At 44.0% G+C, this 21,472-nt stretch overlaps 1 protein-coding gene across 1 annotated transcript in view; it reads left to right on the top strand.

Moving 5' to 3' along the window:
* Window positions 1-1,833: 1,833 nt before the first annotated feature.
* RYR2 (ryanodine receptor 2) overlaps window positions 1,834-21,472 on the top strand; it is a 1,771,220-nt gene continuing 1,751,581 nt past the window's right edge. Inside the window, 1 exon segment of the mRNA XM_029593907.1 lies at window positions 1,834-2,187. Within this exon segment, the coding sequence (XP_029449767.1) occupies window positions 2,146-2,187 (42 nt within the window). The 5' untranslated portion in view covers window positions 1,834-2,145.

A 21,472-nucleotide genomic window follows, 5' to 3' on the forward strand; every position in this document is an offset into this window, starting at 1 on the left:
CAACGGCCCGCGGGTTGGAAAACGGACGCTCAACTTTGCCGGCGTCCGTTTTCCGAACCCATGGCTGTCAGCAGGTTTGACAACCGATGCCGGTAAAATTAAGCATTGGCTGTCAGATCCGCGTGAGCCGTAATTTAAATAAAGAATCGCTCGCCCAGGAGAGGTGCCTGGGCGCGTATCGGGAGAGCGGGCGTTTGCCTCGGAGCACCGGCTCTCCCACGGATTTTATTGAATCGGCCTGAGAGGTAGAGAGGGGAAAGGAGATCAGTGAAAAAAACCTGCTTGAATACAGATGTATTTTGGAGCAGTTATTTCTAATGGATTGGATTTTATTTGTTCTGAAGCAAATCAAAGTAAACTTTATTTTTGAATACCCAAACTGTGGCCTGTCTGGTCTCTGCAGTATCATATGAGAGAAAGGAATAGTAACACATCGGAAGGAGGGGATTCCATCAAACCGCCTGGGCCTTGAAGATTATCCTCCCTCCGGTAGAAAAGAATCCCCCTTTTGAGACCAGAAGACGGGGGAAAGGGACCATTGCATTTAGCCCCTAGATATGAATTCTATTATGGAGTGCTCAGTATTTCGGAATGACAAGATGTTTTGACTGTATTTTTAGAAAATATTGTAAATAAAAAGTTTTTAAAAAAGTTATTTTAAGGAATCGTACAGAGAGACATGAAGATTTCATAAGCCTTCTTCCCATTGAAAAAGCAGTCAGTTTTGCATTTTCTAAGACCTAAATTATTTTGTGACTATCATTTTCTGTACATGTTTGTGAGAACCATAAAAGAAAATAATAAAGTACAAAAGGAATACAGACTAAAAAGGGGGTACATTTTCTGGGAGGGTAATTTTCAAAACTTTTTATGTGTGGAAACATCTGTTAAAAATCCCTTCTGAATATTACCATTCCCTGCCACTGACGGTAAAAGGACCTGTGCTGCTGAGAACAAAAAAAGGACCTGCTGAGAAAAAAGGAGCAGGGTTAGATTGGGGGAAGGAAACAAAGTACATGCAGGGATTTGCTTCTGAAATCCTCCTGCATACTTCAAAGCAGGTGAAAAGTACACAGGAACAAAAGTACTGGCTTTCCCCCACTGGCCCAAGGTTTCAAAACGAAACAGGGTGGGGCAGTCTCCCTTTGGAAAATAGATTGCAGGTGGCGCTCATTTTCTGCCAGGCTTCCTTTTCCCCATTTCAGCTGGAGTGAAAGGTAGAGGTCACGAATTATGAGAGTAATTTTTAAATAGCTTTGTGAATGTCCCTCCCTTTGTATTCAGTTTAGGTCAATAAACACTATTTAATATTAAGTTGTAGCCATAGGGATCTTCGTTCTCAGTTTTTATTTTATTTTCCCGGGGAATTTCAATTTTATAACAAAAAAAATCAGTAGACGGATGACTTTGTTATGACAAACATCAGTGGAAAAGTAATTTGTTACAGATCATTTTTTTGTTGTAGTACTGAAATTTCCATGAAAAATAAAATAACTGAAAACGGAGGTCCCTATTTCTACAATATGAATTATTCTGGCGTGCACATAATTTATTTCTTTGGTTATGGCATGCAAAAATTAAAGAGAAGTACGTGTGGGGTGGGAGGGTTTCCACAAAACCTTTGGAGTCTGAAAAGGGGGTCCATGTTCCCTGAAAGGTTGGGAACCCCCTTTCTCTCTGAAACGTCTCCCCGTGCTCCTCTGCAGCTAGCTTTCCCGGCTTGCTCTGTTGCCTCTCCTCCTGCTCTCTCTCATTGGCTGCAATCAGCCACCAACGAGACCAATCTGAAACGCAGCCACGGGGCAGGTGGACACGGGAAGGGGGGGTGCTCAGCGCCGATACACCAGAGCTCTGTGATCCCCTTCAGGTGTGCGCTGATCGGCTGTCAGCGAACCCCCCCCCCTCACCCCCTACAGCCTGGCGCTCGGAACGCCACTGGTGTGAGCGCCCCCCCCGTTTCATGCACCTCTTGAGCGAGAGGCAGAGGCAGGCACGGGGCAGTGCAGAGACAGCCGTCTCTCTCTCTCTCTCGCCTTCCCACGCCGCTCGGCATCCTTCTCCCTCTCTTCCTGCTGTCACTGCCCCTCCCCCCCCTCCCCTCCGTGCCAGTCGGAGAGCAGCCGCCCGGACCGGACCGCAGGAGCCATGGCCGAAGAGGGCGAGGACGAGATCCAGTTCCTGCGAACTGTAAGCGATCGCCCACTCTCTGTCCTTTTGGCGTTTGTTCGGCTTTCCTTTCCCGTCGGCTCCGGTCGAGCGACCCCCTGTCATTTGCTTTGCAGGGCAGTGGACTCCGGGATCTAGAAAGGGCAGAGATTTTCCCTCCATGTTAGATGTTTGCATACTGACCTCGAGGTGTTTGCATGCTGAAAAAAAATAGTTTTATTTAAAAAAAAGTGACTTTTTTTTTCTGAGAGGAATTTATTTTGGTGCATGGCTGAGACTGAAGCTTAAGTAGAGATCCCGGCTGGAGTGATCTGTTCCTTTGGAGTGACTTCATCCTGAGGATATTGAGTGGAGGGGGAGCCGGCGGTTCGCCTGTGCACTGCCGGTTTCCTGCCTGAGAAAAGCGAGATACTTAAGGGTCAGATTTGTTGCAAAGGCATCCCTGGTGCATACTACGGAAGAAGATGATTGTAACGGGTCCGCTTCCATTCTCCCCTCCCCCCACTTTTTTGGTGAGGGAGGGAGGAGGGGGTGCTGGCCAGCACCTGCTTCTGTAAACTGCTGCCAGTGTCGGTAGCAGGGATGGTGAGGGGCAGTTTCCCAGGCACTGCACTAAAAACATTTTTTTTTTTTTTTTGCCTGAAGTACCTTACATGCCCTTCCCTCTGCTCAGCTCAGCTTTGTGCTGCGGAAGCTGGGGCTCATGCTGACTGCTGTGATTGCTCTCGGGTTAGCCACTAGACTGCTTCTGTATAGTTAGATTTAAGTTCTGGGTGTATTTAAAAAAGAAAACCCTGGATACTGCAAGAAGCTGCCTTCCCTCTCCATGCCAGAGCCGCAGTTGGCGGGTTTACCGCATTGATGGGTTTACAGTCTGCAGAGTGAACGCTAGAAACAGATATTTCACTCCCCAGTCCCCCAACCATCACTCTCTCAAAAACGATAAACTTTCTCAGGTGGATGAGTTACAGGGCATAACTATAGCTTTCGCTGTATAGCCTGGCAAATGTAAGAAGATAGATGGAAGGGTGTATAAGATGCGATTTGCATGTCTATGACCACTGTATACAGTATACGGGGGGTTGGGGGGGTGCAAGTATTGGGAGGTGGGAAGAGGAGATGGAATAACTGCAAGGCAAAAAATGAAATTGCAAACTATTAAAATGGCAAATGTATTATATCTTTATTGCTTGTTAATTTGTATATTGCATTACAGAGTGCTGTGAAAGTACAAGTATATATATGTAGAAGTTTTTTCTTTTATTAAGCTTTTGATATTGATTAGAAAAATGTACAAAAAAAAAAAAAAGGTTACTTGTGGTTTAAAACCCTTTTTTTTTTTTCATAAGGTTTAGTATGACTTTTTAACTAATTGCACAAAAAAAATAGAAACATCTAAAATTCTAATTTTGGAGGTTTATTTCTAGAGCTGACCTGTGTTACATTCTTCTGAAGTGAGGGGTTTTAGTGCATGTTTAGCATTTCAGATTAGCTCACGGAGGTGCTGTTATCTGAATGCTGAATGGAGCCACTGAGGTGGGGTGAGTAGGAATACTGGATAGCAGCCTTCCTAAAACAGCATCTCTGATAAGATGTGTCATGCCTGCAATGAAGATCTGGCAATCCTGTCCTTTTGATCTTCACAGGAAAACCCTGGGGCATTATTTAAGAGAGGATTCCCCCATAGGCACAGAATGAGAGAGGAAAAATCCTTTACAATATAACCTCAGAGAAGAAGCAATAGGTCATTTTTGGGACTGGAATTAGGATGGCAAAATATGTTCTTCAAAGAGAATTTTTTGTTTTAATAGTGTACCTTCATGAGGCTATAGATTTTCTTTCCCTTAGCACTTGCTTTACTGCTGCTGAAATGAGGGTGACTTTCACTTCTCTGTCTATGGGGGAAAGCTAATGCAAATACCGCTGGTGTCATAAACCTGCAACACAACACAACCTGTGTCGCTGCTTAATACTCCACTCACAAATCCTGCAACACTCACTCCTTCCTGCCTGGAGATAATAGCAGGGGTGAACAGGGGTTAATGTAAGCCTCACAGTGGGAAGATTACTTTCAGATGCACTTACCTTCCCCCTTAACGCTTTCCGTCCACTGACCGCTCTTTTATTAGCTGTGATTATTCCTTTTTAAATTCAGCCTCTGCTAATGAAGTCAGTTCTTTTGGTGTCTGCATTTTAGCCAAATTATCTGCCTTCCACGGTAAATGTTTCACGTGGGTAACATTTTTCGAACAACGCTGATAAAATATTCAGTACAAATTTGACCTATTCTATAGTAATGGAGGATGCTCAGCATGAAAAATCAATTAGTCATTACGGGATGCTGGAGAACAACGCCACTTCGCTGGACAAAGCAGTCTTGTTTCCCCTACTTTGATTACGATTGAGACAGCCAAGCTCTAACCCAGAGCAAACTCCATCACAGGACTGCCACATGGCATGATGGATATTAGTACACATCATGGACCTGTCACTCTTTAGTCTGGCCTTCTCTGGCAGAGGGCCCAGAGCAGAGCCAGCATTGCCTTCAGATCAGTGTTAGAATTTTGTATAAGGAAATGCAAATCAGTAAGAAAAGTGTATGTTTTAGTTACATCACACAGGGTACACCTCATAGCGCTATATAAATGCTTAATAGGAGCAGCAGTAATAGCAGTCTCCATGATTCTCAATGTTCATCTGTCATCCGAGTTTGTCACAGAGCAAGGACTGTCTCTTTGTCTGTCTGGCATTGCGTACTCCTAGCGCTATATAAATATTTTGTAGTAGTAGTCTGCTGCAGCCTCATCCAGTGTTCCCTGTAAGGATTGGGTTGCTGTGTGGAAAAACATTTGCCCATGAGCAAAGATTTTTGGTTTCATTACCCTGTGAGTACTGCTGTACTTTCTTTGCAAAAAGCCTATCAATTTTATGCACACAGTAACCCAGATGGAACATTGGTAGCAGCATGCACACAGACTTTCTCTCACACACATACAAAAAAAACCACACTTGCATATTCACTCTTATACTCTTTCTCACATATACATGCTCATTCTCACAAACACAGACACACACACTCTCATTTCTTTCATTCACTTCCCAGACTCTCATTCAGTTCTCCTCCTCTTCCACACACGTACTCATCTCAGTAACGGCTAACTCTTCACTGCCTACCACTTTGAGAAGTAACACAAACCCCTGCAAACAAAAAAGACACCAGGAATCTTGCCATACTTTTAGGCCCGGTGCGACTGGGTGTGCATGCTGTGCATTTGCATGGGGCAGCAGCAGGAGAGGCCGCAGGGCCACCAGCGGAGCTCAACCCGCCGGTGGCTGAAGGAGATGTCCATGCTTTTATTTGTGTGCACGCGCACCCGCGCACTACTTCTGTACCCCCCCCCCCCCCCCCAGCAGGAAAGCTGTGGGCTGTGGTGGAGCTCATCCCACCACGGCCAGATGACATCAGGAGGCCCTGTGTATATATTGTGTGAGCTTGAATGTGTGTGTGAGTGAGAGCCTGTATGTGACTGTCTATGTTTTAATTACTGGGTGTAATTTGATGTTTCTGCTCTTTTTTGAAATATTTTATTTAGGGGGGGAAATTTGTTTAATTATTGGATTTGTTTATTCATCAGATGTTTTGAAATATTTTATTGGTGTGTGGGAATTTTTGGATATTCTTATTAACTGGTTTGCAATATTTATTCTTTTTACACATATGATTTTACTGTTATGATTTGTTTTATATTTCTTGATTTTATTTAATGTTTTATGTATAATGTTCCTGTTTTTCCATTGTTGCTCTGCATGTAGAGGCTGGCTTGATGTAGGTTCCAGTTCAGTTCTTCTCAGCAAGTTTCTGCTTATACTTTCTGATCTCTTCATTCTGTATTTGGTGAGGGTCTGTCTGTGTTCTGCATATGTGAGGGGGTGGGGCATGACAGATTTAAAAAATATAGATTGTAGGAGGGAGCTGCGCTTTATTTGATGGGCCGGGACAGAGACTGAATGAATTGGGGGTCGGGGAGGGGGTGGGGCTGTTGTAGCACATTAATTGTTCGCACAGGGCAGCAAAAAAACTTAGCACCGGCCCTGTATACCATACCAGCACTATTTCAGAACTCAAACAGCAGCAGCCTTATCTATGATATGGCAGCAATGCAAATATTATGCCATGCCCTAGAATACTAATGCACCACCTACTGGGGTTAACAGAACAAGCTGTACTGCTACAAAGCCCTACAGAAAAACTACATGCCAGCATAAATACTGCACCTCAGTTACACATGCAGAATATAGACAAACCATTTACCTAATACAGGATAAGGGATTACAAATTAGAAACAGAAATATGCAAAAAAAAAAGAAATGGAAAGCCTGAGAAACCAGACTCTGAACAGTGGAATACTGAAGAAAGAACAAAATACAAATATGTAATGCACATTCCCAAAGATAACATAGGCCAATCAAAAAAAATTCTCTCTATATATATATATATATATTTTTTTTTTTACCTTTGTTGTCTGATCTTATTATTCTAATCGGTTGGTCCCAGGCTTTTTTTTCCTATGTTGCCTTTCTCGGTCTTTTACCAATTCCTTTTAGAGGGTCTCCTCTTTCCTGATTCTTCTCTCTCCACCTGTCTTCTTCCCTTCCTTTCTCAAACACACAGTCAGACTCTCATTCTCACATGCTGTCTCTCTCCCTCTCTCATACACAGGCTCCCACTCTCAAATGCTGTCTCACACACAGGCTCTTGCATGCTCTCTTTCACACACATACAGCTCTTACATGCACTCTCTCATACATACACACTGGCTGTCTCTCACATGCTGTCTCACTCATACCACTCACAGGCTGTCATTCCCACATGCTGTCTCTCACTTTCACATGTTCTCTCACACACACACACAGCTCTCACTTTCACATGCTTTCTCTCATATATACACTCTGGCTCTTTCCCACGTGCTGACTCACTCATACACACACACGTAGTCTCTCACTTTCACATGTTCTCTCACACACACACAGCTCTCACTTTCACATGCTTTCTCTTATACATACACTCTGGCTCTTTCCCAGATGCTGTCTCACTCACACACACATGGCTCTCTCTTTCACATGCTGTCTCTCTCTCATACCAAATACTCTGACCCTCTCCCACAAGCTGTCTCACTCATACACACACACGTAGGCTCTCACATGCTGTTTCTCAACACACAGTCTCTCAGCTCTCTCTCTTTACAGGGCCTCAGTTTCCCTCTCCCATCTTTTTTTTATTTTTTATTTATAACATTTAAACAAATGTAGTAATCCAGGAATTTCCAGAAAAAACAAATATAACTTCAATTTCCATACACAATTCTTATAATCCAGCCCACATCTAGGAGGAGAGGGGGTTCCTATTGCTGGGTGTCATTTCTCTTATACAACCTGTAACCTAAACACTTGTTTCCTGCTTTTTATCCTGCAAGAAGCGCTCCAAGTGTGAGGGATCTACAAAAATAAGCTTATTATTCTTATACATTATATGACATTTGCAGGGGAACTTTAAGAAGAAACTTGCTCCTATTTCTAGGACTTGTTTCTTAAAGGAAAGAAACTGTTTTCTACGCGCTTGAGTTGCGCAAGAAACATTAGGAAATACTAAAATTTTTTGCCCGCAAAATAAAAAATCTTTATTTTGAAAGTATTTTGAGAAGAATGTCTTTTTATCCTTTTTTAGAGAAAAGGAAACTAATAGCGTTGCTCTAGTATGAATATTGTCCATGGAGTCTTCCAAAACAGTGGATACTCCAGGACTATTCAAACTATCTAACCCTCCCTCTTGAACTTGGAGCACTCTTTTTGTAGGCAAATAGAATAATTTTGACATAACAGGAATTTTATCCATCTCAAAAGCTAATATCTCTACCACATATTTATTAAACAATTCGATAGCTGACATTAATCTTGATTGTGGAAAATTCAATAACCTTAAATTGAACGATCTCAATTCGTTCTCAAGAACTTCAATCTGATTATGTAACATCAAATTATCTTTAATATATGTAGTATTAGTAGCATGCATAAGTTTAATTTGTGGGTTTATCCCAGCCATTTCTTGTTCAAGTTTAACAGATCTAGTTTCTAAATCCTCAAATTTAGCTTTAACTTGAACTGAAAAATCATGAACTTGTATAGTTGATCTAGTTAATTTTTTATCTATTTTAACTGAAAGTCTCCAAACATCTAATAGAGTTACATTATCAGGTTCAACTTCACTTCCATCTTGCACATTTATTTCTGACTCTACTATCATAGGGCATGGTATCACATTATTTGTGGCTGGGTTTTCCCCTTGAATAATATTAATCGATTGTCTAATCCCATCTGTAGTACTCTCATTTCTCCTTGGGGTCTGAGTCGCTAACAGAGGGCTTCTGACATTTACTAAGCCACTACTTTCTCTAAGTGGTTGTTGAGGAGGTTGTGTGGACCTGGGGGTTAAGGAAACTCCCAACTGGGAATTTCCTTCTAAATTGCCCCCATCCACGGACTCACCCATATGTACAATATGGTTGTCCATGGGTCCATGTATCCTTGACATAGGGGTGGTAGGTGAGGAGGTCCAAGTCTTTGATTTACGTTTCTTTCCCATAATATTAAGAAAAAAGAAAAAAATTTACCAGGGGCGCGCCCCTTTGGCGCGCGGCTTCGGCTACGCGCTGGCGGCTGCGCGCCACAGGGGCCCTCTCTTAAATGCTGTCCTGGGGCACCTAGTTATGATGTCACAAGGGGGCTGTCCTCTCGGTGCGAACCTCCCTCCTCCCTCGACCAGGGATTCAGCTGATCTCGTTTGCTTCTCTCCTCAACGCTCCAGCGTCTGGTCCGGGGTTCCCAACAAGTAGGCTACTCCTTCCTTCTCCTCAGCTTACTTGGCTCAGGGCCCTCTCTTAAATGCTGTCCCGGGGCACCTGGTTATGACGTCACAAGGGGTCCATCCTCTCGGCGTGAACCTCCCTCCTCCCTCGACCAGGGATTCAGCTGATCTCGTTCGCTTCTCTCCTCAACGCTCCAGCGTCTGGTCCGGGGTTCCCAACAAGTAGGCTGCTCCTTCCTTCTCCTCCTCCCTCTCCCATCTGTGCCTCTTCTTCTTGGGCTGCTGCAAGATGGGATCCTTTTCTGCACTTGGGCCGACACTTCTCCTCCTTCCAGTCAGTGCAGCTCTGGCAGCTTTTTTCTTCAAGGCCATGTGGGTAGGAAGGAGGAGGAGCACCTGGAGTTTTGGGGCCTCTGTGGTGTTTTTTTTTCCCCCCTTCGCGCTGTGGTGGGATGGGATGGTCCCGCTGGTTTCCTGCTCACTTTGAGCTGTGGTGGGATGGGCTCCACCATGGCCTCGCCGGTCTCCTCACTTCGGGCTGGGGTGGGATGGGCTCCATCACATCCCCAATGGTATTAAAAGCTGTGCGCAGCCGCAAGAAAAGCTGTGCACAGTTGAGCATGCGCACAGTTTAGAGGGGGACAGTAGCCTCATCCCCTTTCCTCCTGTCCCTGAATGACTGCAGAAGAGGAAATGGATTAGGTAAGCACAGTGGCTCTTCTTTGCTTTGCTCTGTCTGATCCAAACTTACCCCTTCCCCTCCTATTCCTTGCTGGGCTGAAGAGAGGAAGGACTTGGAACGGGGCTGTTTCCTGCTTTCTAAACACTTTTGTCTCACTGCCAACCCTCTGTCCACCTATTCCGTGCATTTGGGGGGGTGTAGGGGGAGGATTAATTAGGCAAGGAGGATAGTTAGGCATGAACTGAAATCAAATGGTATGAATGCCTGTGTTTGGTGACTATCAGGTCTTTGTAGTTCATTTGAATTTTTGTTTTCCCCAAAGCAAGCTGTTAAAACTGTATAGAGAGTTTTTATTGTATCTGAATTTGTTTTAGGTGGAATACAGTTTAGTTGTTCTGTAATATCAAGACTACTGTTCAAAATTGTGAGTTCAATTGTTACATTTGTTTCGTGCTGTATTGCTGCCTAGCAAGAGGCAAATGAAACCTCCATGCAATTAGATTTATTTTAAATATAGCAGAATGCATTTTGTTAATAAAGCAATTGCTCAGGCAGTATGCTGCTGAGCTGAAACAATTACCACTCCATAGCTGGGTGATGTTGAGACTAAAACCTCAGAGGTAGATTTTAAAAACATATGCACGCACGAACAAAAGTACGCTGGATTTTGTAAGATACGCGCATATCTTATAAAGTCCGGGGCCGGCGCGCGCAAGGGGGTGCACATTTGTGCAACTTGCGCGTGCTGAGCCCTGCGCGCGCTGCCCGTTCCCTCCGAGGTCGCTCCAAAATCGGAGCGGCCTCAGAGGGAACTTTTTTCTACCCCCCCTGCCCTATCTAGACCCCCCCCCCACCTTTATCGGAGAAGTTACTACTGCCTCCGGGCAGTAACTGTGCCCGGACACAGGCCGCTGTGTTGGGGCACCCGGCCACGCCCATGATCCCTAACCGCGCCCCCCTGGCCTCACCCCCGACTGCCCCTTTTTGCAAGCCCTGGGGCTTTCGTGCGCCGCCGAGCCTATGCAAAATAGGCTCGGCATGCGCAGGGGGGGTTTGGGGTAGGTTTTCGGGGGGTACGCGCGTATCCCTTTTGAAAATCTACCCCTCAGCATCCATTGTTATGGTCATGACATTTCTTCTGCTCCTAGGAATAGGATGGGCCCTCGGATTGATCTTATTCACAGTATATCGTGCTGTATCAAAATTTAGGGATGGCAAAAATAAAGACATACTGGTCGTCATGCTTGAGTGTTTTCCATCATGTTTGCCACACAAGTGTATATGTCCTAAATTTTATATTAGGATACCCAATTTTTTTTTGACTGCACACTTCTACGTATTTTTATATATTTATTTACACTTGAAAAGAATTTATTCAAAGCAAACCCCTACCTGCATTTAGGGACACTTCCATGATCCATCCTGTTGAAGCTGCTCTACCAATGGATATCTGCTGTGGCTTCCAGGGGCAGTGGAATGGCTTCTGTGTGGGAAGGTCGATGGGGCAGACGAGGTGAGGTAGGGTGTACGTCCGTGTGGCTCGAGGAGAGAGGCTGGTTTTAACTGCAGGCACTTTTTCCTCAGAAAGCACTAGGTTTGCATTTTCTTTGCGCTTTCTGTCGAAACAACAGAGTGGAGAAGCTGAAATAAAATGGAAAAAGGTCTTGGAATTGATTTACAAAGATCCACGTCCACCATGTTCTCCCCATTCCAGAAGAGCAGCTACAGCCACACAGGCTTCCCCTTTTGCCCTCCCACTTCCTGGATATTTAGATCACAGTATAAATGCAGGGACTGCTGCAGATCATATATATATATATTTTTTTTTGGTGGTGTTTTTGCTCACGTTTATCCCCTGCAATTCACAGCCTTCCCTAAATGATCCACTTTGCTGGATTCAGGTTCCTTGGAAGGCTGGAAGGGAATCCTGTCTTTTTGCGGGTAAATCTTTCCACGCCGCTACCTCTCCAACAGATATGACCTCCCACGGAGCATGTACTTGTCCTCGCGCTCCTGCAGTCAGAGGCATGGCATGTTTTCGATGTGTCCAAAAGTCACTGAGCCCACCAGAGCCCGAACCCAGATCTTCTCTCAGCTGTTGCCTTTTGTCATCTGGCTTACAGCAGACCCATTTTTTTCTCTCCAAAAGTTAATAGAATGTTAGAAATGATTAAAGTATTTACAGAAAAAGAGAAAAATAGTTATTGTGTCATTGCACTAAGTCATAGTTCCTACATCTTGAATTTGTGTCCAATTCTGATGGCTCCATCTCAGAAAGGGGCAAAGTTCAGGAGAGGCTTGAAAATGTAGCCTCCACCTTGGAAAAGAGACAAGTAAGGAGAGCTGTAATACGGGCATATAAAATCCTGAAAGACATGGAGACTGTGAATAAGGACGTATTAATTGTCCTGTCTTTAGAAGTACAAGATCTAAGGGTCACCCAGTGAAACGTTTAGGCATCAGATTTCAAAATGTGAGAAGGAAGAACCTTTATTCACACAACACACAGTTTACCTGTGAAAAACGGTAAGGAAAACTACAAATCCTTATGAATATATGTCTTAGAGTTCTTTATTTACCTGTTCAGCCTCTGGAAAAAAAAACCTTCCTTGATCTGTCAAGATTCAGTAATTTCTTTATTGATGGGTTTTTATCAATTAAACAATGGATTCATTTTACTTTTGTCAAGTGTACAGTATTTAGCAGTTGCTCTAGTAATGCAAACCAGATACTTTTACAGTTTCTAGATTTTAGTAACAGATCATTCAGTTGTAAATTTGCACAGATTTCAAAAGTACACAAATCCTACCTGCAAACTAATCCCAGATTAGTTGGAATTGATTCTCTGGCCTTTGAAATATTATTCGGAATCGGTTTGTTTCCTTACCACTCTGATAAGCAATCAGTGGTTGAAGCATGTAGTCTCTTTCTGTGAGCACTGCTGTTCATGTGCTGGAAAGGAGCACCGTGTCAGCAGTTTTAGGTACAGGGACTTCAGAATCAGCTATCTGTAGGCTGGTCACAGGAGATCAGAGATGCAGACTGGTCACGGGAACCGGAGCAAAGATGCAGCTTCCGTGTTGGCATCTTCAGCTCGATGAGTCGATGTAGGGATCTCGGGTCAGCATCTTTGCCTTCAGACACAAACAGAAATGCTCAGATGCCAGCGGTAATAATGCTGGTCGCAAGGGTGTGTCTGCTGGCTGGCTGGCCCCAGGATGATGATGGCAGCTTCCCGATTTGTAGCAGGCTGTGATGATGGCGATGGCCCTGCTGTCTTGTTCCTGGAATCCACTTACTTTACGGCAAGTGAACAGGCAAGAATATATACATATTGACGAGGGCCAAACCCAGTTTTTGACTGAAGGATTCTCTTTCTATTTATTTATTACTTTTATATACCAACATTTAATCTGAGATATCACATCTGTTTACATTCAGGTACTGTAGGTATTTCCCTATCCCCAGAGGGCTTACAATCTAAGTTTGTACCTGAGGCAATGGAGGGTAAAGTGACTTGCCCAAGATCACAAGGAGCGACAGTGGGACTCAAACCCTGGTCTCCTAGTTTGTAGCCCACTGCTCTAACCACTAGGCGTTTGTTTGTTTGTGGATAAGTGAAATGTTCATCTTGAAATATGATTGCATGGTCTTAGAATTGTTTAGAGATAAGCAATATTCAATCACGGTTGAGTCCTTTGTTTCAAGCAAGCCAGAGGTTAACATTTCTGAGGCCTTGTCAAACAAGGTTTATAACTTTGTTTTTCTGTAATAACTGCATTTTCTAGTCTTAAGACATAGTGGAAAAATTTAAAGTCCTTGCTGCTATTCCTCTATCTTAGTTTGGCTCAGAGAAAATAGCTTTTGGCCTAATTCAGATTTGAGGCCTATTACAACTACAGAACTCATTGCCACAGGATTTTGTGAAGGCAAATAGCATAAAAGGTTCAAAGAAGGATTAGACAATTTGATGGAAGATCAATCATCTTAACGGTCAGGACTCAGGAGTGCCACGCGGGGTTCAATGTATCCTTAAACCATGACTGCTAGGAATGGGAAGGGTCTAACAAGGGATGGACGACTGTATGAAAGCCCCATTTCTTATTCATTTACTGCAGGCACCTGTTGGTGGTCATTGTCCAGAGACAGGAGGCTAAGCTGGATGGACCTTTGTTCTGATCCAGTTTGGCAATGCATATTTTCTTATATATTATTGCAGGTTCTAAGCATAATTATATAATCATATGTGGGCATTTTGAAATTGCACTAAAATTAAACATGCATTTCATGCATAAAGCTTCTTCTCTTTTAAAAGTCTGAGACATCCCCTCCTCCATCTTTTTTTTGCTTTTTGTGAATATATTATTAGGAGAGTGTGCAATTAGTGGGTTTTTTTTTTTTGTTTTATCAGTTCATACAAGGTGTGAAGAGTCTGACTGACTTTGTTTTGCTGCCAGGGATCACTAAGTGTTGCTTGTTCTCGAACCCACCTGACACATCTTGCCTGAAACCCAATAAAAATTCTTGCACCGTTGACAAGGAGAGAGAAGTGTTAATAAGTAGGATGCGGTTATCCAAGGATCTTTGCTATTTTTTTGTTTTTGTTTTAGAAAATCAGGATTTTCGAAAAAAATTATTTTTAAAGGAAAATTTAAATTCCTTTCAGTGCAAACGTATGAAGCAGAAGGTTTTAGTTTTCTGACATCAGGCAGCTGAAACTGAAGCAGTGCATAAGAAAAAGGATAAAATGTTACAGCTTCACCAAGAGAGGAGGAAAATGGCAGCAGGAGGACTGACACTGGTCCAAGGTCTTTTTCTTATTTCACTTTTTCTATGGGGAAGCGGCGCAGCTGATGGTTGCTTTGCCTTCTGTCCCACTGGATATTGCCATAGCAGGTCCAGGGCGCATTGGGACTGCTGATCAGCTGGAGCCAGGCGTTTTCCCTCAGCCCCAATAGGAGAACTGCTTTGCAACCTCCTGTTCATGGCACAGTGTCTCAGGAGCAGGGCCCGCTTTCAATTTTCCTGTTGGGAGGGTCTGAAGCAGTGGCTGAGGATGCATTGAGTCTGACTCTCGTGAGAGAAGGAGACAGCCCATATGGTAGGCCTTAGAAGATACTGGAGGCTGGAGTCCTGCCAGGCATTGCAGCCATGTCAACTATGGGGGCAGTGGAACAAATATCAGTAATAAGGAATAATACCGCTTTGAAGGTAACAGCAGTAATTTCTGGACTAACAAGTAGGGCTTTCATGAAACCTAGTATCATTACCCTAAATAGTATTTGGACTGTGCTAACATCTATGGAACATAAACTATAGCTTCCATAGTAACTCTTACTTTGGATGTACATTGGAGAACGCAGTCACAGGAACTTAAGATGGGGGTAGATTTTCAAAGGGGTACCTGCGTACCCCCCGAAAACCTACCCCAAACCCCCCCTGCGCGCGCTGAGCCTATTTTGCATAGGCTCGGCGGCGTACACAGGCCCTGGGATGCGCATAAGTCCCGGGGCTTGCATAGAGGGGCGTGTCGGGGGGCGTGCCACGAGTGATGTGGTGTTTTGGGGGCGGGCCCGGGGGCGTGGTGCCGGCCCGGGGGCGTGGTCGAGGCCTCCGGAGCAGCCCCCGTGTTGGGTGATGGCGAACGCAGATTTACGCCTCCTTTCCGCAGGCGTAAATCTGCCAACAAAGGTTGGGGGGGGGGGGTTTTAGATAGGGCCGGAGGGGTGGGTTAGGTAGGGGAAGGTGAGGGTAGGCGGAGGGAACAGGCAGCGCGCGCTGGGCTCGGCGCACGCAGGTTGCACAAATGTGCACCCCCTTGCGCGCACCGACCCCGGATTTTATAAGATACGCGCGTAGCCGCGCGTATCTTATAAAATCCAGCGTACTTTTGTTTGCGCCTGGTGCACGAACAAAAGTACGCCCACACGTACATTTATAAAATCTACCCCATGGTGTCTAATGTGGAAAAATTTGAGAAGCTGGATGAGAAGTCCTCACCCTCTGGTTGGTTTAACTTGCCAGAACACAGCCTGAACTTCTCCCTTCTGTTTGCCCCTGCAGGATCCTGGATTCAAAGCTCTGGAAAACTCCGGGAAACGTTCCTACAGTCCATTCTAGATTAGTCTCTGGATAACTTCCAGTACATTCACAATGTTCTGGTAAATTCAAGCAACAAACTTTTTTCCATCGAAAAATAGCAGTCGCTTTTTATGGCCTCCTGTGGCTGTGTCAGTTTTGCCTCACTTCTGGGTGTGAGGTCCAAAACTCACCATTGCACTTCCAACACTTAGGTCTGCTCAACGAACTTATTATCTCAATTCCAACTCTTAGCATTGCTCACAAACTTATTTTCACAGACATGGTTCTCCTCCTCCTTCTTGAGACACAGGAATGAAGGAAGAAGTTTGACTTTGCACCAGGAGGCCTCAGCTCTTGGTGCAACTTTTACTATCAGATTTCCTTGTAAATGTATTCTTATACTCTCTGATATCAGATTATATAGTCTGTAAGCCCTCCTAGTAGTGTTTTTTTTTTCTTGAGTAATAAGAAATTGGATAAGTCCATTACCTCTTCTGCTAGTTTACAACAAGATTCTCCTTGGTTTTCTTGGCACTTCAATTAGATATGGGGCAACTTTCTCCTATTAATAGATTTCTTTCTTAAATTTTTCCTTTTATGCATGAGTTCCTCAGTTTTCTGTTTGCACCTCTCCTTTCTTGTGGATTCTTTGCAGGAAGCCGATATAATTGCCTTCTGTTAACTAGTGTGCCTTGTATTTTATTTAATATCGTGCTTTTTTTTTTTTCTTTTCAAGTTTGTACTTTATTTAATTTTGAAATGGAAATTGAAAAAAGGATGTTATGGCACATAACCCCTTTCGTACAATCCCTGCCCCAAAGGGCTTCATACGAAAATCCTAGCAGCTTTGAAACAATGCACTTTTCATCGTTTGCACATGGCACACTGAAAGTGAGGTGGTCACAGAAAAGCATACAACAGAGGAGAGCAAGCGACTCGCTATTCGTCATAAGAGAGAGGATGATCACATTTACAACAGGCCAAAGAAACGCTCACTGTCAAGGAATTCATAGCTATCTATCACGAAAGAAATCTTTACGTACATCTTTTAATAAAATGAATCCAAAAGTAAGTGGACTAGCTTATGTTTTGAAGCTTTGTATGCAGCAATGTTTACACAGGGATTCCTCTGAAGAAAGGCCTGGATGTGTCGGGAAAACGGCCGTGCTGGGGGATGTTTGTAATCATTTTTGTGATAGATGTATTGAGCTGTGTTCTGGATGTTGATGAAAGAACAATTGTTTGTTCATGAAGGCATATCTTTTGAAGCTGAGTACTCCATGTGAATTTTGCATTTTTGATTCATTCTTTAACAAGGAAGGAAGAATCTATGCATGGATTTTGTAGTGCTTTTTTATTTTTTTATTTTATTATTTTAACTCTGACCCTATCAAAAGTGACCTTGCCTTTATTGAATCAAGGTAATTTTCAGTAGGGTAGGGTTCCAAGCCTATGCACTACTTTTCACTCAAGTTTGTATCTCATAAAAGGTATTGTCAAGACTGGAAAAATTCCAGATTGCCTGTAGAGACAAAAAGAAGAGATGCCAGTGGTTCTGGCCGTGAAATGGTAATGGTGACTGGCGGGACCTGGCCTAGGGGGGAGAAAGTTGCGGCATCTGACAGGGCTTAGACTAGGGAGAGAAAGTTATGGCAGCTGATAGGATCCAGGCTAGGAGAAAAGAGTTCATATTGGCTGGTGGGGTGAGAGGGCTGTGACGGCTTCTGCTAATGGAACCTGGACCTCATAAGAGAGAGTTGCAGCAGCTGGCAGGGCCGAGGTCCAAAAGAGAAGAGTGAGAGAATTGAGGCAGCTATGGGCAACTGGAGATGGAGAGTGACTGGAGAGAGAGGAAGAAACATGGGGAGTGAGAGTGCCTGGAAGGAGGAGGATTTAGGGAGAGAATGCCTGAAAGGATATAGGGAGAAAGAGAGGACCAAGAACAGCAAGAAATAAAAATACAATAAACAAACATTTCAAAAGAAAACAAAAATAGACAAATAATACAGAACAAAACAGCCAAAATGGAAAGAAAATAAATATAGCAAAAATGTGAAAAAATTTCCCTGTTTCCTAAATGGTTTTGACTGGTGCTTTAGTTTTCTAAATATTTATCCGTCCTTGAATATTGTGCCTCTGCATGGCCAGATGGACAGACTGAACCAGCTGAATCGAGTGGAAAGCCAAGCAGCACCAGTCAAAGATGCGTTAGGCTGTTGGCATGCGTTGAAAGGGGAGTGGAAGCAAGGAACAAACCTGCTATCCTTCCTCTGTATGAGGTCTGCTCCAGCTGCTGTATCCCTGGCTCCGGGGTTTACTGGCAGCAGCCCTGCCCTCTTATTGTCATTGAGGGGCCTGACAATAAGCAGAGGCCCATTGTGTAGGACAGTAGATGGTTGAAATCTTAGCTGCAGGACTTGTTGGAGGGAGAGAGGTGAATCCTGTCCGAGCGCTTTCTGCTGCTTGAGGGTGAACCTGACTTCTGCTGCAGCTGTGCTGTTTTTCTGCAGCCCTTTCCCCTCTGCCGCTGGAGAGTGTTCCTGTTCCAGCGGCCGCAGCCCTGGCTCTGGTGCTTACCTGAAGCCCTGCCTTCACCTGCTGGTGTCATGGAGGGGAGTTGGGAGTGGGTTTTCTGTTGTTTTCTTGAGGAGGGAATTGATAGTGGATGCTTACCTGTGACTTAAGTGAGAGAATCAATTGGGGATTGAGAGTATATTAGGGTTTTCTTTTTTTTCTTTGTTGATATTTTGCAGTATATTGATTTTATTATTAACCGCTCTGAGGTCTCTTTTGAAGGAGGGCAGAATATATACATATAAATTATGTTGGGTCATGCAGTATACTGTGTTTGGAGAATCCATCCTTTAAGAAGGTACTACTGAGGAAACTGGGAGGTTGCAGTCCTGGTAGGGAAAGGGAGGGAGTCGATCGCTGGACACTGGTCTCCAAAAAGCATACGGGTACATTTTTTTAATCAGCCACGCGCGCGCACCTTTAAAAATCTACCCCATAGTCTCTGACTTTTTTTGCAGTTCACTTTTGATCCCAAAGCTCTTCCAAAATCCTTAAATGTCTGCTACTGCCTGCACAGAAAACTGTGAAGTTACTCATGCAGAGTGAGCACTTCACTTGCTATCTTCCTTGGGCACCTGGTACCATGAGCCTTCTGCTATCTTATGTGTTTCACAAATAGCTCTATAATACAAGCAAAGAGAAGTGGTGAGAAGGAACAGCATCCCTGACCTGCTGGGAAGAGGCCATTTTCCAACCATGCACAACTGTGGCATCAGTTATGAACGTGTACATCAACTTGACATATCTACAGAAATATTCACCATCCAAAACCAACAAAGCATCCTATCTATGAAGACGTGAGATACATGATCATAGGCCTTCTTCTGATCCAGACTCTTGAGCACAGCAGGCACCTGGTGGTCCATAGCATACTGAATCGTGTCTCTGATCAGGGCCAGGATGTCCATTATCCTGCACCCTGGGATGCCTCAGGTCTGGTCCAGGTGACTCACCTGAGTGATAATGCCTTTCAGTCTGTTAGCCATCACCTTTGACAGAATCTTTTAGTCCACATGAGGAGAGAGATGGGGCAGTAGTTTTTGAGGTCATATCTTTCTCTCTTCTGCTTATGCATGAGCAGTCCTTTCCACAGCATGGGTAGCAAGCTGTCCCTCTCTGCCATCTCCTCATCCAGCTCCAGCAGGTCCAGGTTATGAGCTCCCACATCTTGATGTACAACTCAGCCATGAGGCTGTTGCTACTTGGGGGTCCTGCCTAACCTGAAGGATCTGGGGGCCTGCCACAGCTGTTCTAGCCTGAGGAGCCTGTCTACGGTTGCCTTTCCTGCAGGATCCATAGTAAATCCTTGCAAGAACCTGGGATTCAAAACAGCTACGATCTTCATGACATCCTTTTTCTTGCCCCTAACTGTTTTCTTCTTGTCAAGGGGGGTAGGCACAGCATGGAACTTCTTGAAGAAGAAGGAGTTGTATTTCTCACCCTTCTCCAGGTGCTTTACTTTGGGACCACAAGATGATTTTCCTGAATTTCTCATCAAAGTGCATTTTCAGGCCCTTTAGATCCTCCTCCAGGTTCTCATCTGTGGTTCAAGAATCTTTAGTTTACTTTGCACAGCCCTGAATTTTCTTCCCTTTTTGCTCACATACAGTGGAGCACTGTCTGGTTTGTGCCATCCAAGACATGAAAAGAAAGCCAGTCTGAAAATGCATTGAATTGCCAGGCTGACTCCATAACTAACTATAAACTGTCCACTACCTGGACAACTGTTGCAAGAAGTGCAAGCTGATAGCAATCTGTGGCTGGGTATCTGAAGTTGATCACCAGCACTAAAGCAGTTAAGAAAGCAAGTGAATTGCCACCTCCAAATATCTAACTACTACAGTGAGCATATGGCATTTAGGTTTATTTTTATATTCTGCATTTTGCACTTTTTTTCCCACACTTCAAAGCAGATTGCATTCAGGTACTGTAGGTATTTCCCTATCCCCAGAGTGTTCATAATCTAAGGTTGTACCTAAGACAATGGAGAGTAAAATGACTTGCCCAAGGTGACAGGAGCAACAATGGGACTTGAACCCTGATCTCCTGGTTCACAGCCCACTGCTCTTAACCATTAGGCTACTCCTGCACTTATGGTAGGAACTGCCCAAGCAAATGCAGAAGTTGAACACTGAGAAAGCTGGGAGAAATGTGCAGAATTGCATCCTCACCAGTACTTGGTCACTTCCCGCAAAGTAAAGGTAGCAAAGGGTAGCAGCAGTTCCAGTCTGGATGGCCCTGTAATAATTTCCGGAGTAAACAGCCAAGGAAACTGGGAAAGACATACAGGTGAATTGCAACCTACCTGGCTAGCCACCTGCTAAAAGGAACATGGAGTGGCAACAGCCCAAGCAGATCATGTTGCCTATCCAAACAAAAGATAAAATGGAAGAAGGATTTGTAAATAAACCCACTTCCCCCACTACTAGGCAGGAGCACAGGGGAGCAGTAACCCAAGTATGTTGTGGTGACCTCCAAAATCATCCACCATACATTCAGCTTCCCAGCTGTTGTGAAGCCAGGGCAAATCACCTCAAGCTTGATGCACTCTCTACCTACCTTGTTTGAAACTAGGTAGAGAGTTCATTGTACAAATCAACTCCTCTTGCACCTTTCATCAATTGAAATGAAAGAAAATATTCAGTGAAGCGAAAACATAGGGCAGGTACAATAAATGTATTGTGCCTTGCAGAAATTACCTAGGCAATTGGTAGTAGGGAAATTAGCCTAATCATGCCCACTTTTTTTTTTTTTTTTTGTGGGTGCTATTTTCATAAAGCTAGGGGTTAGATTGTGAGCTCTGTGGGGAAAGGGAAATACCAACTGTACCTGGATATAATCTGCTTTGAAGTGGCTAAAAGGTGGACTATAAATCAAATAAAAAATCAATAGAGAGGCAGCAGTCCTTTAAGATTGTGGTAACTTCCAGGGTCAGTTATTGAGGTACTGGGAGAAATATATCTCTCGAAGTCTGGAACTGACTATCAAGAAAGCTGGGAAAGTTATGCAGATAAAATCAGCCTCCCCGATAGTAGTTGGCTCTTACAAGTAGTACAGGGTAGGAGTAGTTCAAGTGGATTGTGGAGACCCTCAGAATCAAGCACCAA

The sequence above is a fragment of the Rhinatrema bivittatum genome, chromosome 3 (assembly GCF_901001135.1).
Source record: "Rhinatrema bivittatum chromosome 3, aRhiBiv1.1, whole genome shotgun sequence".
Classification (NCBI taxonomy): Eukaryota; Metazoa; Chordata; class Amphibia; order Gymnophiona; family Rhinatrematidae; genus Rhinatrema; species Rhinatrema bivittatum.